Below are 18,971 nucleotides of genomic sequence, written 5' to 3'. Positions count from 1 at the left end.
TTTCTAATTTTCCTGCTTTCATATTCTTTTAACTTTCTCTGAATTTGTATTGCGACTTTTTTTTTTTTTGAGCCTTTCGAAATCCACTGCTTTCATAATCTCTAACCTGCTCTGCATGTGTATAGCGCCAACGTTTTTGAACGTCTTTATGAAGTTCTACTTTGTCTTTTACTCTTTGTCCTTAGTTTCTCTAGTCTTTGACTTTTAATTCTGAGCCCGATTGGACGTGCTTTTTTCAATTCCACTTGTTCCGGGCTGATCATTACTTTCCTTATTGTCTGCATTTGCACATAGATTATTCTTTTTCTTTTTTGCATTTTTTCTTCTCCAATGCTTTTGGGTCTATTTTCTCCGTGCTGCTCTTTCTTCTTGGTTTAGTCGTCGACATTTCATTTATAACGTATTGTCCTTCTACGCTTTATAAGTGCAGAGAGCCCTGGATCTGTGTTTGCTCAAAGCATTTAAATGACTGATGATTTTTCTCTTCGTGGTCTTATTTGATATTGATTGTAAGTAGGGCGTGTCTTGCAAGAATCTCATGTTCTACATCCCCGCAAGACGCTCCTGGGTCAATCTCTTGGCACAAAGTCTCATGTTTACGGTCCACGTGAGACACTCCCGTGGCCATTCCCTTTCATCTCATGGGTCTTTTAAGTGTCTTACGTATCGTCTCCTAGTCATTCCCTCCCACAGGAATTTTTTTTATAAGTAAAGAGATATATTGTAATGTGTGAATATGACAAATAAAATTTGTTTAATGGCAGATTCTCAAATCTTAAAGTTAACATAAAAAGTTTAATCCAAGATTAGGTAACCAGAAGCAAGCACTATTTTATTTCAACACCATTTTAAATTGTCCTCTTGTGGGCACAAAAGACTTAGATGTACTTTATTCAGTAATGTCCAGTCTTGATAATTCATCTTTTGGCCAATCCTTGCAGTTTTGGAGTGATAATGTCTTAAAAAGAGGGTATTTGGTGGGACATGACACCTTCACGATTATGATTCAAGCATGCTCTCATCTCAGAAAAATGACATTATTTTTGGCAGGCCATTTTTAAGACACATTTTCCCAGAGGTGCCAAAAAAGGTCAAAGAAGAATGAATTTTTGTGTCTTTGCTTATTGTACAACTATCATTGCAAACATAGTACTTAATTTCCTAGGATTCTTTATTGCAGATGTATGTGAAAATAAGATGTATTTCAGCAGAAATGATCTTAGTAATACTTGCAGAGTTTTGATTGTTTTATTTTCAAAAATTAATTTTTATAACAATGAAATGTGATGTAGACAAAGTGAATATAAAAATAAATGGAGGGATACATATATAATATTCAAACATACAAATGTTATGTTGGGGAAGCATTTGAAAACATTGTCTAGACATTTTTAATAGAGGTGCAGCAAGTAAAGGCATTCTTATATTAGTGTGGCAGCAACTTTCACTATTTGTAAATGTTCCTCTTTTTAATTTGATATGAATAACTAAGAGAGGTTACTTTCCGAAATATGGCGTGACGATTTTTTGGTTTAGTTAAACAAATTTTAAAGAGATGGCCACAATGTCATTGAGATATCCCTGTAAGTGAACAATTACTGGGCATGTGAGTCTCACTTTGTGTGTTTGTGCTTGTCTGCCATTATGTCTTAATCAGTATTTCCTTACTTAATTGGTATAATGCAACTTTTGGATCAGGTTACAAGTTTTAGGATTTTGCTGCCTTATGTTACTTCAGGTTTATATGAGTCTGAGCAACAACCACCTTTGACAAGACAAAAAAGAAATTAATATGTGATCTTCTTTCAATTTATTTCAAGGTGTTCTGCTGAAGTTGATCTGCTGGCGTCCTTTCTGACAAGTGTTCCTGTATATATCATTATACAGTTGCATTGACAGGTATAAATCCTGTAAAGTCTTCATGTTTTTATTGTAAATATCTTATTTTTTTATTTATAACAGTTTGAGCAATGAATTTAGCCATGTGACGTATCTTGATATCTTCATAAAAACATAGTGCCTGTTGCAGTCATAATCACCCGGGCCAGTAGTCAGAATGCCAGTTAGAAACCTTGTGCCTTGATAATCTGTGTAAATCGGACTTCCGTTAGAGGACATACAAGTGGTATCCAAGTTTTCCCCTGTGCAAAACATTTTATTGGTGATGGTGATGTTGTGAAACCCCTGACAGGTCTCTAAATCCAAGTATGGGACCCTTGTTGACATCAATGATTCTTTGTTCTCCTTACTGATGACCCAGCTGCTAAACACACCAACATTTCCCAGCATCAGAACATTTTCAGCAAAATCTTTTTCTGGAATGCATATGGGGATAGCATTCTTTGTGAAATGCACAGGGGTCTTGAGTCTGATCACGGCTAGATCGTTGTCTTCTCTGTTATTTGAATGTTTAGGGTGCACAAAAATGTTATCAGTGAGCAATGTTTGTCTCTTGGTTCCGTTGGTTTCATGTTTCCCTGTAAAAGATAAGGCAGACAAAGAGAAGAAAATCATTTTTTAGTGGACTATGCTAGATTTATACAGAAACAAACAGGCCCTATATACCTCATTCTAGGATCTTGAGAATTTGAATGGATGGGCAGTATTAGCTTCAATGCCATTCCTTTTCTTTTAAAGAAAACATTTCCACAGGGAAACCTTGTTCAATTAATCTTATTTCTCTACACAGTTAATGTTCTTAATTAATATTAATTCAATTACTTTTATTTCTGTAGCTGTATGGTTGTGGCAATCCTAAATTGTCCTTAGTGTGTGTGGCGTGTGTGTGTGTGTGTGTGTGTGTGAGTGTGTGTGTGTGTGTGTGTCCTGTGGTGGCCTGGCGCCCTGCCTGGGGTTTGTTTCCTGCCTTGCGCCCTGTGTTGGCTGAGATTGGCTCCAACAGACCCCCGTGACCCTGTAGATAGGATATAGCAGGTTGGATAATGGATGGACAGATGGATGTATGGTTGTGTTATAGCTTGTTTAAGTGTGTCATATGAAATGGGGTAAATTCTTACAGCATCTTTTTTTTTATTCTATTCATACTTAAGTTAGATTCCACGATAGAATTGTTATTCACTATGACATTGCAAATGGTTGTTTTTAATCAGTGGCAATTTCTAATTAAAGTGGGTGTCTACCCTTTTGGACTTAAAGGACTTTCCTGATACATCCATCCATCCATTATCCAACATGCTATATCCTAACTACAGGGTCATGGGGGTCTGCTGGAGCCAATCCCAGCCAACACAGGGCACAAAGCAGGAAACAAACCCCAGGCAGGGCACACACACCCACACACCAAGCACACACTAGGGACAATTTTGGATTGCCAATGCACCTAACCTGCATATCTTCGGACTGTGGGGGGAAACCGGAGTACCCGGGGGAAACCCACGCAGACATGAGGAGAACATGCAAACTCCACGCAGGGAGAACCCGGGAAGCGAACCTGGGTCTCCGAACTGCGAGGCAGCAGCGCCACCATGCCGCCTGTCCTGATACATTAAGCTTTAAATCTATTGCTTGTAAAAAAAACGTAACCCCATTTGAAAAACCCATTCAATGTCAAAATGCATTTGCAATATTGTATGCTATAATTTTTTCAACAGTCCTTGTAATTCACACGTTGGTATATATTATTCATAAATTATTTCATTTTTTAAAATTTCTGATGTTTACATTCTGAAATCAATATATATCTTCCAGCATGGGTGAGTCTCATGGAAATTGTTTTCCTCTTGGGTAGCAAACAGCTCAAGAGACTGCGCTCTTCTTCTTATTTCATGTTTTGAATTTTTCAATACTCATTCCAGAAAAGATTATAATCACATTACATGACTTTACCAGCAATTTTCATTTGTAGACCTCATTTACATAATCTTAACAAGTCATAGACAGTTGTAGCCAGTGACTTGTTGAATTTGTCTTAAGTCACAGGGGCGGGCTCTGTCTGAACCAATCAGTGCTCACCTGCCGGAAGTACAATGCATATAATGCAGTGACAAGGTTTGAAGAACGCAAACATTTTGGACATCATAGACAGAAGAGATGTGTTTCTGTTTGATGTTTCGTGTTTTATGTATGACAACGGAATGGAAAAAACAAACAAAAATAAATAAATAAACAGTAGAGTTTGTAGCAGAACTCGCTATACCAGTAAATCCTTCTCACAGGTACCAGCTCCATACTGGCTATCAGAATAAGAGGTGAGCTTGCAATTTTTTGGAAGAGTGAAATTATGCTGGAGAGGCTGTTAATTGACATACTCTTTTGACAACATCAGCAGCTGCAGTCATCATGTTTGACATCCCTTCCAACTACAAAGTTTGTAGAAGTTGTGTAATGTAACATCAGCTTAAGCTTAGAAAAAATAATAGCTAATACAAATTTGATCGACTGGTTGCTTAAATGATTTTTTTTATTTTCTCAAGCATTAACTATATTAAACAGAGATTTTGTTTTATCCTCCCTGTGTGTAGTTTGCATGTTCTTCCAATGTCTATGTGAGTTTCCTCTGTGTGCTCCGGTTTCCTCCCACAGTCAGGTTAGGGAAATTGGAAGTGCTAAATTGGATCTAATGTGTGTTTGTTGTGTTGGTGTGTGTTCGCCCAGCGATGGACTGGCACAGTGTCCAGGATTTCCTCCTGGCTTAGGCTCTGGCACCCCCTGTAATCCTGGCCTGGATTAAATGGGTTCGAAGTGACATGACAATATTTCATAGTCTGTTAAAAGCATAAAAAAATCAGTTACATTTTTCTGGCATTTTTAGATCACTTGAAAAAGTAGCTGTCACTGGTAAGAAATCATTCTGGCTGGCTGTTAATCTGGAGTCAGTAAACCAGAGCTTATCCAGATGATCAACAGGAGAACCCCTTTGGCAAAGCCATAAAGCAAGCTGTTGCGTTATGTAAAGAGACTGAGTCCACATCCCAGGATGGAAAGTTGAAAGGAGAAGGGGTAAGTGAAACGGAAGGGCAAGTGCTACAGGGGCTGACAATATAGAAGAATCTCCTTGTACTATTATTTACTTATTTGGCTGATGCCATTTGCGAAACAATTAGGCACGTTACTTTTATTTTTCCAAATAGGGGACAGGCAGGTGAAGTGACTTCCTTATTGTCACATAGTGTCATTTTCAGAATTTGAAACAACAATCTTAACTATTATGCCACACTGCTCCTTGCAGTAAGAATCCTGATTGACCTTTGGGTTGATGGAGTTCTATTACTTAACTGGATAAACTTTTACCTCTGACTCAGAGGCCCTGAGTTTGGGAGACCCTGAGTGATATGTCAATGGTGTCAATAGCAAAATTCAAAATAATAAAAATCCAAACAACAAGGCTTGGCATTTTGACAAAAGTGCTAGTAATTGTTGCACATTATGCTGAGCTCATATGCCAAAAACTTTAAACTCTGTAAGGTTTGATATTATAAAACACTGTGAGTAAAGTTGTTGATCAGCTGTGCCAATTGTTGTGAGATGTCATACACTCTCGGAATGCACCAGAAATTGTCCTTGGGAATGCTCTCATAAGCTTTCTCAATGTCATCCAACTTATGGCATGGCTGACTTTTACATTCCATGTATTGTTTCATGATGTTACATGAGGTGAACATTTCATTTGATCATTCCAGTCCTCCATGAAATTCTGCACACTCTTGTCTCATGTTTCCATCTACTGCCTTGGATATTCACTGCATGATGAGCTTTCCAGGAATAGATAGGAGCAGTTTGACCGCTCAACCAAAAGGTCCAGAGCGGGTGAATATTTACATTTGTTACATTAATTTTAATAGTGCTTTACCCACAACCCTGAACTGGAGTAAGTAAGCTCGATAATAGATTGTTAGATGGATTTAATGTTTTAGTTAATGTTTGCATCTACTATGCAATGAAACACTAAGATCTGTGTGTCTAGTCCCTCAGAGCAATCTGATCGATCAGTTTGGTTTTAGTGACACTTGAAAGTGTAATCTCTAAGATGCTTGAGGAGGAGTAAAGGTGCACACTGGGAGAGTCACCTTCAAAGACGGAAAGTATAATCTCAAACAAAAGGCGAGAAAAGACGCCTTAAAAACAATGAGAGAGTCAGAGAAGCAGGCATTACAGGAATGTGCTTAAGAGAGGGAGCGCCAGTTAAAAGATATTCAGATACACAAGACTACAGAGAAAGATAGCAAATTTTTAAAATGATTCTATTATATGTCTTCGGCAGGTCCTGTGGCTAGTATTTTATAATGTTCAAGTGATTAGTACTCAAGTAAGAACATTTTAATCAGTTTTATTTTCAAGGTTGGAAATTTCCACATACTTGGAATGAAAAAGAATAATAAACTTAAAAATAAACTTAGTTCTCTGGGGTCTAATGAATACAGGACAGCCTATTGTTGATATTATGAACAACACCAGAGTAACCTGAATCTTTCTTTTCAGAATTCTCTTATTGTCTCTATTCTGCCTCACAAGTTGCCTCTTGTCCTATTCTGCTCCCAGCTCCAAATTGAGCAATGCCATATGATTCCATAAATCTTGGGACACTTTATTGCAGTGGGTTTCAAACTCAGTCCTGGGGACTCTATATGGCTGCATGTTTTTGTTTAATTCAATGTCTTTTTTTAATTTTGAATTGTACTCTTAGCCTAATTAAGCAAGCTGTTATGGTCCAGCATATTTGTTTTGGGGTCAATTAAGAAGTTACAATGGTAAGTTTGTCAAGTCTTTAATGGAATGTACCAAGCATTTATGTATGCTACATGAATGTATCATTGCATTTTTTAATTGTTTTTTAAGTTTTTCCATTTTGCTTTTCCGATTGTTCTGGTTATTTATGCCTTTGTTTAGTAATAAGCATGTTAGTGTGTCTGACGGGGAGGAAGTTGTAACCTTTCAGCATTCATTGTTGTTTGTCAGAGCATCTGCTTTACTTTTGTAAAATTGCTATTATTAGGATACAATTAAGGGTGAAAACTACACAGGAAAACAGAGCATCAGGAAAACAACAAAAGAGAATTAAAGTCATTTAAAGTTATAGCAAAAACACAAACATTTCTAAATGTCTTGCAAATGTCAAAATCATACTACTGAGTTTCTCTGAATGCAGGATAATCTGCACATCAAGTTGAGCTCTTGAGGATTTGAAATTTAGTGACTTTTAATAATTAACTATACTTGAAGCTTTCTAGCATAAGTTTAAATTAGATGCCAAGCAAAGTGACACTTTTATTGGATGTATTATCATGATATTTCCCTCTACTTTCTCTTTACCTAGGGGTAAGTGTACTCATCAGATTCGTTACCAGGTTGGTCTACTGTTGCACCTTAAGATTAACACACGCATACATAGCTGTAGGCATAAACACAGAAACTCAACAGTGCCCTGTGAATGACAAACACACAGCTGGTTAATCACTAGCACTTTAAACCACACAAGTGCCTTATGAATAACACAACTTGTCACTCTCTCAACACTTCAAGAGACTTACTTATTGTTGGCATGAACGACATACAATTTTTTAAAGATATCTCAGACCTAAATATTACTTTTGGTCTACAAGAATACATTTAAACATAAAAAGGCTCAGCATCCTCGACTAGAGGTCATTTATCTGCCAAGAATACCTTACTTTACGTAGTGTTCCCTACTTTTGGGTGGAGCTCTCACTCGCAGCCTTAATAAACCTTGCAGCACAGAAGTAATGGCAAACCTCCGGATGCACCAGGTGCTCAAAGAAATCTAACTTATTACTTCAGTTACTCTATAGACATTAAGACAAAGCATAGAAAGTTAAAAGCAGCATGGTATTTATTACAGGATTAGTAATACCAGTGGAACAAAGAATAATAGAAAATAGGACTGATAGAAAAGTCAGGATATATATAGTCTTTAGAAAAAACTTAGGAAAAAGTAGAGATGACAAAGATGAATGTCACAGGCGGCTTGTGATCTAGCACTCATAACTGTTCATGAGAGGCTTTTCTGACAATCAGATGGAAACAGCCACACATTGCTGGCACCCTCTTCTGATGTCGTTCTATTCCCTTCTCCTAACGTCTTCGTCCCTTCTTCTTCCTCCCTCCTTCCGATGTCACTCTTCAGGCGAGGCATATTTATTATAAACTTCTACTGGGGGGTTTTACAAGATGTGATTGTTAGATATTCTGATTGGCTGGCTGTCAATATGATGAATAAATTCACTGTCCATTTTCCCAAACAATAAAACTTTTTTTGATGTTGCCTGAGGTATTAGCATTTCTTCCTTTTCCAGGCTGTAAAATAATTTTGCTACTTTTGTCCCAGATGCCCAGGTTATAAACTAATTGATAGGCGTAGGCACTAGCATGTCTTCCTTTCTTTGTTGTAACAGCTGTTTTAAAAAGTGAGGTACAACTAGGAAGAGGATATGCTTTGATGTGTCCTGAATTTTGTTCATTTTTTGTTTTTGTCTTGAACAAAATATAATGAAAATACAGGACAAAATATACAGATTTTGTACCCCACAACATTGGCTAACTGAACAAATTGCAATATGAGGGCTTTCGAGGCAGCTAAGCCCCTTCTTCAGGCAGTAATTATATCTTGCCTGCAGAAGGGGCTTTAGCTGACTCAGAAGCTTGCAAATTGTTATCTGTTCAGTTAGTCAATAAAAGGTGTCACTTTGCTTGACTTCTCAATGCATCCATAATGGCTGGCAAGGTACAACAGACTACTACTACTACTACCATAAGTTCAGAATGCAAACTGGCAAATATTTATTTGAAGGATTTGCGAAAAAGTTGTAAAAACAAGCAAGGGGTTAGCAACTTTTTACAATGGAACATGAAAGGAAATACCACAAAATTATATCACTTGAAACAAAGTTCATATCAAAGCAGTGTCCAGGGTCCATGTGTTTACTTTCATACTATGCTTGAGAAAGACAGAGGGTTGTTACCAAGTTATCGAACTCTGAACAAGGCCAGAGTATGAAAATGGTACGGCCACCTAAATTCACAATTCATTTTGTCAGAAATGTGCTCTTATTGTTGTTTTTGGTAGGCTGTTAATCTGTACTTCAGATTTATACTTTTATTTCGTTGATGTCCTTATTTGTTATGGGCACAGGTATTTTGAAACCTACAGACATAGTACATCAAGTGGTGTGTGAAGAACGTGCTGTGCGATGCCTGATGTTGATGTGGCTATGTTATAAGATTTTGCCTCACAGACTGTGTGAACTCAGAGATTAAAAGCAATTCAGAAAAAGTACTGAAACACACAAATTATTTAGGAAAATATTCTGTTTACGACTTTTGTTACTGTTCGACTTCAACCGTTGCCTTGTCCTTGAACCTGTAATAGACCAAACATCTTTTCAGTTTAGAGCATTGTTAACATCCCTGACTTTCTTTTTTGAAGCGAAACCCAAAAGGAAAGACTTTTACTGCCCTGAGCTATTCATGTCTAGCAGTCTGTCCGTTGTGATACAACATGTTACCTATATGCAATATTGTTAAATTCAAAGAAAAGCTTTGAATTTGAGCCTGGAACATGAACGATTATGATGACTGCTATGTTAAACAATTTACAGTTCTTACTTCGGGAGTTTGGCACACTGCACCTTTTTTATTTTTTGCTGCTAACAGACTCTCAAAAGTTCTTAGTATTTAATTAATTCATATTTCTTAAACAATGCCTAATCAATTGTGTTTAATAGCAAAAGCTTATTTTATTATTAAACTACTTGTGTAAACACCAGTTATTTCTTTTTGCAGTAAGAGATTAATGTAACGTCACAGACCATGAAAAAGCATGTGAAGAAAATATAAACTTGTGTGCATTCTGCTTTGGTCAATGTACAAAAAAATATTACCTTGCGTATTTTCATAAAGATGTTCAGTTTTCAAACTTACCAACAATAATGTGAAATGTGTCATACATGAGAACACACTTGGCAGTAGTCAGTATATAATACTGTCCGATGATGACACCATTACAGAAGGTTTCATTCGTTTCATTAACTAACAAGGCCTGTCAAAGACAGAAAGCATTGGTGAAATGTGACTGACTTGTACAACAGATAATGCAACGCATACAAATAATTCACTTTATTTGCCCTATATATTTTCTTGCATTAGGTACAGGTCTCTCATCACATTTGTTTTGAGCTGTATTGTGTGTTAACATGGCTATGCCCCAGAGTGAACTTAAATGGTTGTCTATGGCATATGCCAGCAAGCTAAACCTTCACACCTCCTGCTTCTTCTGAAATCGCAGTCTCTGTCGACTACTCTTAATGCAGGCCTTTTCTTATGATGCCACATTGGGCTAATGCTATGTACTTGTTACACATACATAAATGTAAATTATTCTCCTTCGCAGAAGATATTCTTGCATCTAGAAACTGAAAACAAATCAAATAATAATAAATTCAAAATTAACATTAACAAATTTTGAAAAAGCAGGAATGTTTTAAGCCAAGCGTGCACTGCAGTGCTGTGCTTAACTTACACAAGTGCTCATCACAATCTTTCCTCTCTGTATTATTATTTTCAATGGGATCATATAAAATAAACATTATGTTTATGTAAAATGAAAGAAATTAAATCATTTTGCAGACATAAAATAAAGCAGTGCTTTAAAGAATGAAGCATGTCCGACCAAGTAGAAACTTAATGTTTCTCAGTTGCTTGCAATGCATGATCCCTGTGATCCCAAGGCCCATGCTAACACTGAGTATTTTTCGCCTGCAAGATCTCCTGCAAAACCCGTTAACTCTTTTCCTAAACATAAAGTTATGTGGCATGATTGTGACATTTGCAATAACCTACTGTTTCGTGATTAATTCTAGAAGTGACCACCAGCATCCATAGACCAATCACACTGTCACTGTAGGGAAGAATATCTAAGTGTCAGCTGCCATCCCTTTTTCCTAGAAGAAAATGGTTGCACACAATCCAGCCGCTTCACAATTTTAAATTGGGTTTGAAAAATTAATGAATGAATTAAATTAATCAGTCGATCAATTATAATTATTGTTTAGACTGATTTTTAAAGCTACTGCCTGAACCAATAACTTTCAAATGGAATAATAGATTTGGATAATGCGTGAATTACTTCTATTATAAATTAAATAAAATGATTGCTTAGACAAATAATTTTATTACACTGATAATAGTGAGTGAATTCCATCTTGAATTATTGTGGCCATTTAATCAATATACATTACAATAGAGACAAATAATTAGTAAAGTCATACCTGCCAGGGGCATTCACCTTCCTCACATTCCTTGCTTTTTGGTTTGGTGCCCGAATATCCAGGGGACTTCAGTTTTCCACATGGGTACTCAACTGCAATTAATGGGCACAGGACCAAATTAGGTAAGTGGCTATTCTTTCATGGAGTATAAAATACTAACAGAATCGGTTTACCTTGTGGAACACAGGACTTTTCATTGGAATTTAATACATAGCCATTTGCACAGGAACAGACATAAATATTGTACATGTTGAGACTGCAAAAGTGCTCACAGCCTGAGTAGGAGGCATGGCATTCCGCTATATCTGAAAAAGACACACATATAAATAAAATATGAGTTAGTATGCATGGCAGCTATTGCTAATTCATGTTAGCATGAAGTTACCACAGGACTGAAAAATATATAACAAGATAAGATATTAAAGGGAGGGAAAGAAATGGATAAAGTGCAGAAGCATGGAAGAAATGATAATCACTTCCCTGTTTCATTCTTGCCTGTCCTTCGGCATATCTTTCATCACTTTTTGTTATTCTCTGTTCTTTTGCTGTCATCTGAGGATAAGGTTAGATCCAAACAAATCAATGATTCAGGGAGTATTACCTCCTAGTGGGTTGTGCATGTACTGCATGCATGATCAGCAGCAGTTTGGTTTGATATGGAGATATGAAGGACAGCTGTCCTCCTCCCTACTTTATAAAGTTCAACTCCTTTTACCTGAAACTGTGTAAGTAGGGAATGGAGGCATTTTCGTGAAGAAGGCAGATGTTCTCTCCAGACTTAAACGCACCAGGGGATGTATTTGCATAAACCTCTCTGTTTTGTGGGCAAACATGAGGGATCCCTGCCCAATGTTTACTCTTACTCTTGTTTATGGTACAGGATGCTGGTTGACAAAACTTTTGTACAAGAAGATTCAGCTATTGCCCATCCAGCCATTCTATGAATGTATTTTTATCTTTACATAGTCATGGGGAGTTAAAGACCATACTAATAGCACTCGGTGCAGGGCTGGTGCAATCCCTAGATGACCTGGGGTGGTTCTGCAGGACCAAGTCCCACAAATGTTTAGACGTAATTGTTTACTTTACTCATAGGGCTTTCAAATGTGAGGCAATATTGGAGCATCAGGACAAAGCCTTTGTAGCAAAAAGAGGATGTACAGTATACAGTTCCAATAAAAAGTATTTACACCTTTTGGAGGTTTTCACATTTTATTGTTATACAACATTGAATTACAGTGGATTTAATTTGGATTTTTGTCAGTGGTCAACAAAAAATGACTTTTTTTTGTGATCAAATTTTTATTGACAACAAGAAAAGGAAATACACCCAAAACTACCAAAAATAACTGATTTTAAATCATATAAGAACAAACAACATAACACCCCCACTACAGGCGTACACTGAACCCACCCCATGTGAGAGTGTTATTTAAACAAAAACACAAAAAAGGATGAAAAGAGTCGGCGAGTAAACCAGCATACATACCACGCAGAAATGCAGAACAATGTTAACAAAAAGAAAAACACAACGAAAGCTGTACACAGTAAAACCTACAGGGCGATTCACTCGAAAGAGACCCCAAATATTCTGTAGTAACTCTCGCTAGGACGAAGCAATCTGAATGAAACAACATGCAATGTGCTCCTCAGTATATGGATTTTCGAACATGCTGGGATGCCCCTGCGTCGGAGCAATGAGGTAGTTGACAGATAGCAGTCGCAACATTTAACCTCCTTTTCCAATTTCTGGCTGCATATCACCTGTACCCCTTCACTCAGTCACTCGACTTCTCATCAGCATGGTGGTGTACAGTATTGAGCAATGTGTTTTCATGGTGTGAATCTATTGGGTCACCAACTCGTTTCAGCAATGTCAGAATCAATTGGATGATTGTGGGATAACGGAAGGTTACTTCCAGCAAGATGGAGCAATGTGTCACACATTGGTAAGGAACATGGCAGAAATTGAGTCCTTCTTCAGCAACATGGTCATTTCAAAGGGGCTTTGGCCACCACGGTCGCTGGATCTGACACCACCAGACTTCTTCCTTTGGGGTATGCTCAAAGGAAACGTCTATTGGAACAAGCCATGCACTGTGGAAGATTTAAAGGAAAACATCCAATGTGAAATTGCTACAATTCCTCCTGAAATGCTTGCCGATACATTCGCTGTGTCGAAATGTGACTGGCAGAAAACGGAAACCACTTCCAGCATCGCATGTAATGCAATCGATTACACATACATCAAGGTATATAGCCTTTTTTTTTTTTGGTTCAGATTGCTTCATCCTAACGGGAGTTACAACAAAATATTTGGGGTCTTTTGAGTGAACCTCCCTATAGATCACAGAGTAACCCCCCCCTAACCAGCTCTTTACTAAATGAATAGCGTGAAGCCAGTTTTGGATAGTAGACCCAGAAGAGTTGTTGTTCCAAGATGGAGAAGGTTCAAGGAGGGCAATGTTGTAAAAGAAAGACTTCCAGATAGTAGGAGAGACAGGAGAGGAATTTAGCTGCAATGGTCGCAGTCATTATCAGTTTCTACTGATGGGGTGAGGGGAGAGAAAAAAGGTCTAGGAGGAGAAGAACTTAAGGGGGCAAAGGAATGGGGAAAGAAAAAATTGTTGAGAGGGATTCTACTGTGGATAAACATGCCAGGGACTTTTAAGAGGACAAAAGTGACATAGGGAATCTAATTCTAGTACTATTAAATGGTGTCTCCGGGGAGTAGGGTATAGTTTGTGAACAATTTTAAATTGCATGTGGTGGCGATTAGGATTTTTAGAACAATATTTCATAGTTTTCCAGAACAACGAGGATGGGGAAAGGTCTGTTAGCCAATTAGACATGATTGTGAGAGTTTTGAGGGAAGGTTTTTGTAGAAGGGAATAGAAATCAGATACTGGTTTGGAATTATGAGAAAGAGATGAAACAAATGAGTACAGGTGATGCTTGGAAAAGAGGAAGAAAGGGGTACTCCACATGACAGAACTCAGCTGCAAATAGAAAAAATAGGAGGTGGAAGAGATGGGATATCTGGATTGAAGAGAAAGGAATATATCCAGCCCCGACTCATTAAATATATCTCCTAGCACAGATATACCAGACTGGGACTAAGGGGAAAAGGAAATTGGACGTCCTCCCAATATTTAGGGTATAATTATGAAATAAAGGAGTGTGGAGGTGTCATCTTGGCAGCGGACCCATCAATTTTTCAACTTTTCTCCATGTATAAAGTGCATAAAAGACAATGGGGCCAACAGTAGGAAAAAGGGACTTTATTTTATTAGAAACAACTGGAAATGAAGTTGCACAATATGGAGGAATACAAGGTGAGTCAAAATTATGTAAACACTAATGAATTATTTTTATCTCAACCACACCTTTCCAGGTCGATGGATAGGTTGTGGTGGACCATTGCCATGGCCTCCACACTCCCCTGATTTGACACCCTGTGATTTCTAGTTGTGGGGTATGGTGAAGGAGCACATGTATATCAGGAAAGTTTGTGTTATCAATGACCTAAAGGACAGAATACGGACTGTGCTATCATCAATTCCCCACGAAATGTGTGTCCGGGCTTAAAATGGTACTGTTGCTCGTTGGTTTTTGCATGTTGAATATGATGGTGAACAGGTTGAGACATTCCTGTAAATCATCACGGCACATTCAAGTTGCAAGGTTTCATATTTATGAGGGGTTTTTTGCAGCCTCAAATTCCAGGTGTATTCCTCACAATTACAAGATCTGATCTGGCAAATTTTGTGTATTGGATGCAACATGGCATCATTCTTGTCTGAACTTATATGTGCAGTACAGAATACAACTCTCATTTGGACACTGATACAGCACAACGTTATTCTTATTTGGAAACTACACATGACCTCTGTCATCCCCCCCATTGCGACAGATGCAGAAGACACAGATAACCCAGAGATGACCTTCAAAGCATCTGCAATTCTTCATTTTCTTCATCTTTTGTTTTTTTTGTCGCCCTGTCACTCACCACTGCTATTACTAACCACCCCAAAGCAATGATGCCACCGGCACCACCACTCTGTCTCTTCATACACAATTTGTTTGATAAGTGTAGCTCGAAATCAAGCAAAATGACACCTTTTATTGGCTAACTAGAAAGATTACAATATGCAAGCTTTCGAGGCTGCTCAGGCCCCTTCTGCAGACAAGAGTTAATCTTTCTAGTTAACCAATAAAAGGTGTCATTTTACTTGACTTCTCACTACATTCATAATGGCTAACACGGTACAACACCCTAGTATTTTGATAAGTGTGATATTGATGTCATTTTTCTGTTATCTATACTGTCTTTACGTGCCTAGGTTCTGCTGATTTTTTTTATTTAAAGGACAAATACTATGAACATAATAGATGAGCATCATATTGTAATGGTGTTGTCAGTAATAATAGCAGTGACAGTAGCTTTAACACAGCGCAGATATCAGGTGGGCATACTGGTTTGAAATGGGCAGACCATTCTGTAAATTAGCCGTCTGCCCCTAGTGCCTACCACCAAAGTGTCTGCATAGACTATACTCACACTCCACAGCTATGGTTAATCACCAGTGGTGATTGAGCCAGTGGGCCTTTATGGGATAGTGAGTAAAAATCCACAGGAGAGGAGCTAATGTCCAATCTGGTCACCCTATCATGGTTTTGTGCTTCACCACATTTTGTGTTTACATGGTAGCTCTGAATGAGCTTAGTGTTGGTATAACGGAGGGAAATATGCAGTGTCGGTTTTGATAACTGCTATTAACTGAAGTGACTATTTTCATTTTAATGGAATTTGGTGTTTTTTAGGAAAACACAGGTGACCATTTATTTAGTAATCCATTCATTCCATTCTTATTAAAATGCTTGGTGATAATGTTTTTGAATTGCAAGAATTCATTGTACGAGGCATTTTACAGGAACACATTATGCCCATAGAGGGGGGAAGAATATATCCTTACCAACTTCGCAGACTCGTCCCTGAAAGCCTTCTTTGCATTTACACACAAATTCCCCAGTTTTGTCAATACATGTGCCTCCATTCTGACAAGGATTAGATTTGCACTGGTCAATATCTGGGGAAATAAAACATTAACAGGGTACCAACATGTAATGATAGTTCAAAAGAAATGATCACCTGCACTTATTCAAACTTTAAACAATGTATGACCTCTGTAAATGAATTTACATGGCCAGCCTCTTCATCACTTTCATGACAGTAGTTTTATAAACAGTGCTTGGGTGGCTTAGTGAATGGAATTCTAATGGCTTTTCTGGAGTATCCCTTCCATTGGACAAAATATTTAAGCACTCATTTTACATTCAAGCCATCACTAACTAGTAAGTGGACTGTGTGTGGCAATATGTGTTAGTTACTAATGTTTTCATTTCATTTGTAGAAAGCAGAAGATTAGAACATTGGACCTAAGTGTTTATATAAAACATAGGATTTTTTATTAGGGAATTGAGAACTAACAGGAAAACATTTTAATTTCTTAAAAGACATCTCAGTCTTTATAAACTAACACTTTCTGCACCATAAAAAAATATGAAAGTTGACTTTAGGAATCAGAAGGAACGTGACCAGATTCATTTTCAAACTGGGATACTGTTGTAAATTTTAGCAGTTGTTTACTTTACTTACTTATATAAAGTTTTAACAGTTCTGTTTCCATTAGTGCTAGAGAAATAATCATAAATGCTTACCTTTATATGCTAACCAAAATTTTTTCTAAAAGACAAAATAGTAAAACAGAAAGGTAAGCTGCCACATAGTAAGTAAAGTGCATTTTAAGACATTGAAAATAGAAATTAGAAATGAGCATACAAGTACTGTCAGTCCATTGCTTATCTCTCAGATTCACACGAATATATCGCTCCTGTAAGTGAACTATGATACTTAGCATAAGGAGAGAATTCACGAAATCAACCAGAATGTTCAAGCAAATTAAAGAAAAAAACAATCTAAATCTGTTAAGTATTTCTCTCGTGAAAAGCAGATAGATGGTAGATTTTATATGTATAGAGATGTATCATCATCATTGTAAGATGACTATACTTCTTAAAATAATCTCTGCCATTAAAATCAAAAATCTATTGGAAAAAACATGCTTGACCATAATATTTGCAATTGTTATAACAGTTACCAAAGTAATAAGCAAAAATGTTTTTTACATCTTAATTGAAACTAGCAAAATATCCGCGCTTCGCAGCGGAGAAGTAGTGTGTTAAAGAAGCAATGAAAAAGAAAAGGAAACATTTTGAAAATAACGTAACATGATTGTCAATGTAATTGTTTTGTCACTGTTGTGAGTGATGAGTGTTGCTGTCATATATGTATATATATATATTTACACACACACACATAAACATATATATATATACTGTATCTACATATATACACATACATATACATACACACATACATACATACACACACATATATACACACAAATACATATATATATACATACACACACACATATATAAACATATATATACATATACATACATATCTACATATATACACACACAGCTATTTTGTATCAGTGCAATACGCTGCTTGTTAAAATGGATAACTCCCGCTCTTACGTGCAAGTCTTCGTGGATAATATGAACTATCGTATTTGTTCAAGTTCTATTTAAATTTTAAATAGAAGGAATTTTTATTTAGTCGACAGAAATATCTTTGGTAGGAATGGTAAAAACAGACAGGAATATTATTCCTGAATAAATCAACTCAAACCTTAAACAACTTATAATATTTTGCTCTCCATAAAAATATATCCTGTCTAAATTATACAAGTTAGAAATAAAGTAAACGTTAAAAGAACAAACATTCAAATTTCTTTACTCTTATGTAATTTTATATAAAAATAAACTTAGATTTTAAATATCCCAAAAGATTTTGCTCTCCATAAAAATATATCCTGTCAAAATTATACAAATTCAAATATGAACATGCTGCATAACAAAACCTGGAAATATAAATAAAATGTGTTCCTTTCAGCAATAACAAATCAAATCATTCAGTTGTCTTTGCTCATATGTCATTTTATCAGAGCTGGACGCCTGGCATCTTTTTTTGGCCACAGGTTCGTTTCTGTTTGGTGTGAGGTTCTGTGTTGTGGAGATTCTCAGGATGGATTGCAGGTGCTCATCAGTGAGGCGACTCCTGTGTGCTGTTTTGTTAGTCTTTATCACTGAGAAGAGCTTCTCACACAGATATGTGCTACCAAACATGCACAAGGTTCGAGCCGCATGTAGACGGACTTTTTTTGTTCTTCAAAGTCACCAAAGCGCCGTGCAAACTCAGTGCGCTCAGTTTATCAGCAAAGTGCGTATTTTGGGAACACCGTAGTGACGACTTGGTTTAACATTACTTGGCAACAGGGAAAGTGGGGCAAGTCGCACTGGTGCATTTGTCTCCCATAAAAGCAGCTTCACTTGAAATCACTTTGTGATTGTGCACGGGTAAAAACGTCCGCTGAAGTGTCAGATTCTTATTTAATTCTTCTGCTTTCTGTATCTTCTGCATTGCATTCAGGTCTTTCAGGTTACCCTGATGTTTTGTCTCATAGTGCCGTCTTAGATTAAATTCTGTAATTACAGCCACATTAGCTCCACAAATGAGACACACGGGTTCAGTAAACATATACTCAGCCTCCCATCGGTTTTTAAAGGCTCTATTTTCAGAATCAACTTTTCTCTTCAGCA

General features: G+C 37.0%; 1 protein-coding gene across 2 annotated transcripts in view; it reads right to left on the bottom strand.

The window, feature by feature from the left end:
- Nucleotides 1-1,234: 1,234 nt before the first annotated feature.
- The window catches only part of prozb (protein Z, vitamin K-dependent plasma glycoprotein b), a 28,327-nt gene continuing 10,590 nt past the window's right edge, over nucleotides 1,235-18,971 (bottom strand). For both annotated transcript variants that reach the window (XM_039744640.1, XM_039744639.1), the window contains 6 exons: nucleotides 16,962-16,986; nucleotides 16,217-16,330; nucleotides 11,414-11,545; nucleotides 11,241-11,332; nucleotides 9,895-10,012; nucleotides 1,235-2,477 (listed from right to left, as the gene is read on the bottom strand). In XM_039744640.1, the coding sequence (XP_039600574.1) occupies nucleotides 1,954-2,477; nucleotides 9,895-10,012; nucleotides 11,241-11,332; nucleotides 11,414-11,545; nucleotides 16,217-16,330; nucleotides 16,962-16,986 (1,005 nt within the window). In that variant the 3' untranslated portion in view covers nucleotides 1,235-1,953. The remainder of the gene's footprint in view (nucleotides 2,478-9,894; nucleotides 10,013-11,240; nucleotides 11,333-11,413; nucleotides 11,546-16,216; nucleotides 16,331-16,961; nucleotides 16,987-18,971) is intronic.

This window comes from Polypterus senegalus, chromosome 2, assembly GCF_016835505.1.
Source record: "Polypterus senegalus isolate Bchr_013 chromosome 2, ASM1683550v1, whole genome shotgun sequence".
Classification (NCBI taxonomy): domain Eukaryota; kingdom Metazoa; phylum Chordata; class Cladistia; order Polypteriformes; family Polypteridae; genus Polypterus; species Polypterus senegalus.
This window is presented reverse-complemented; position numbering and strand designations above follow the sequence as displayed.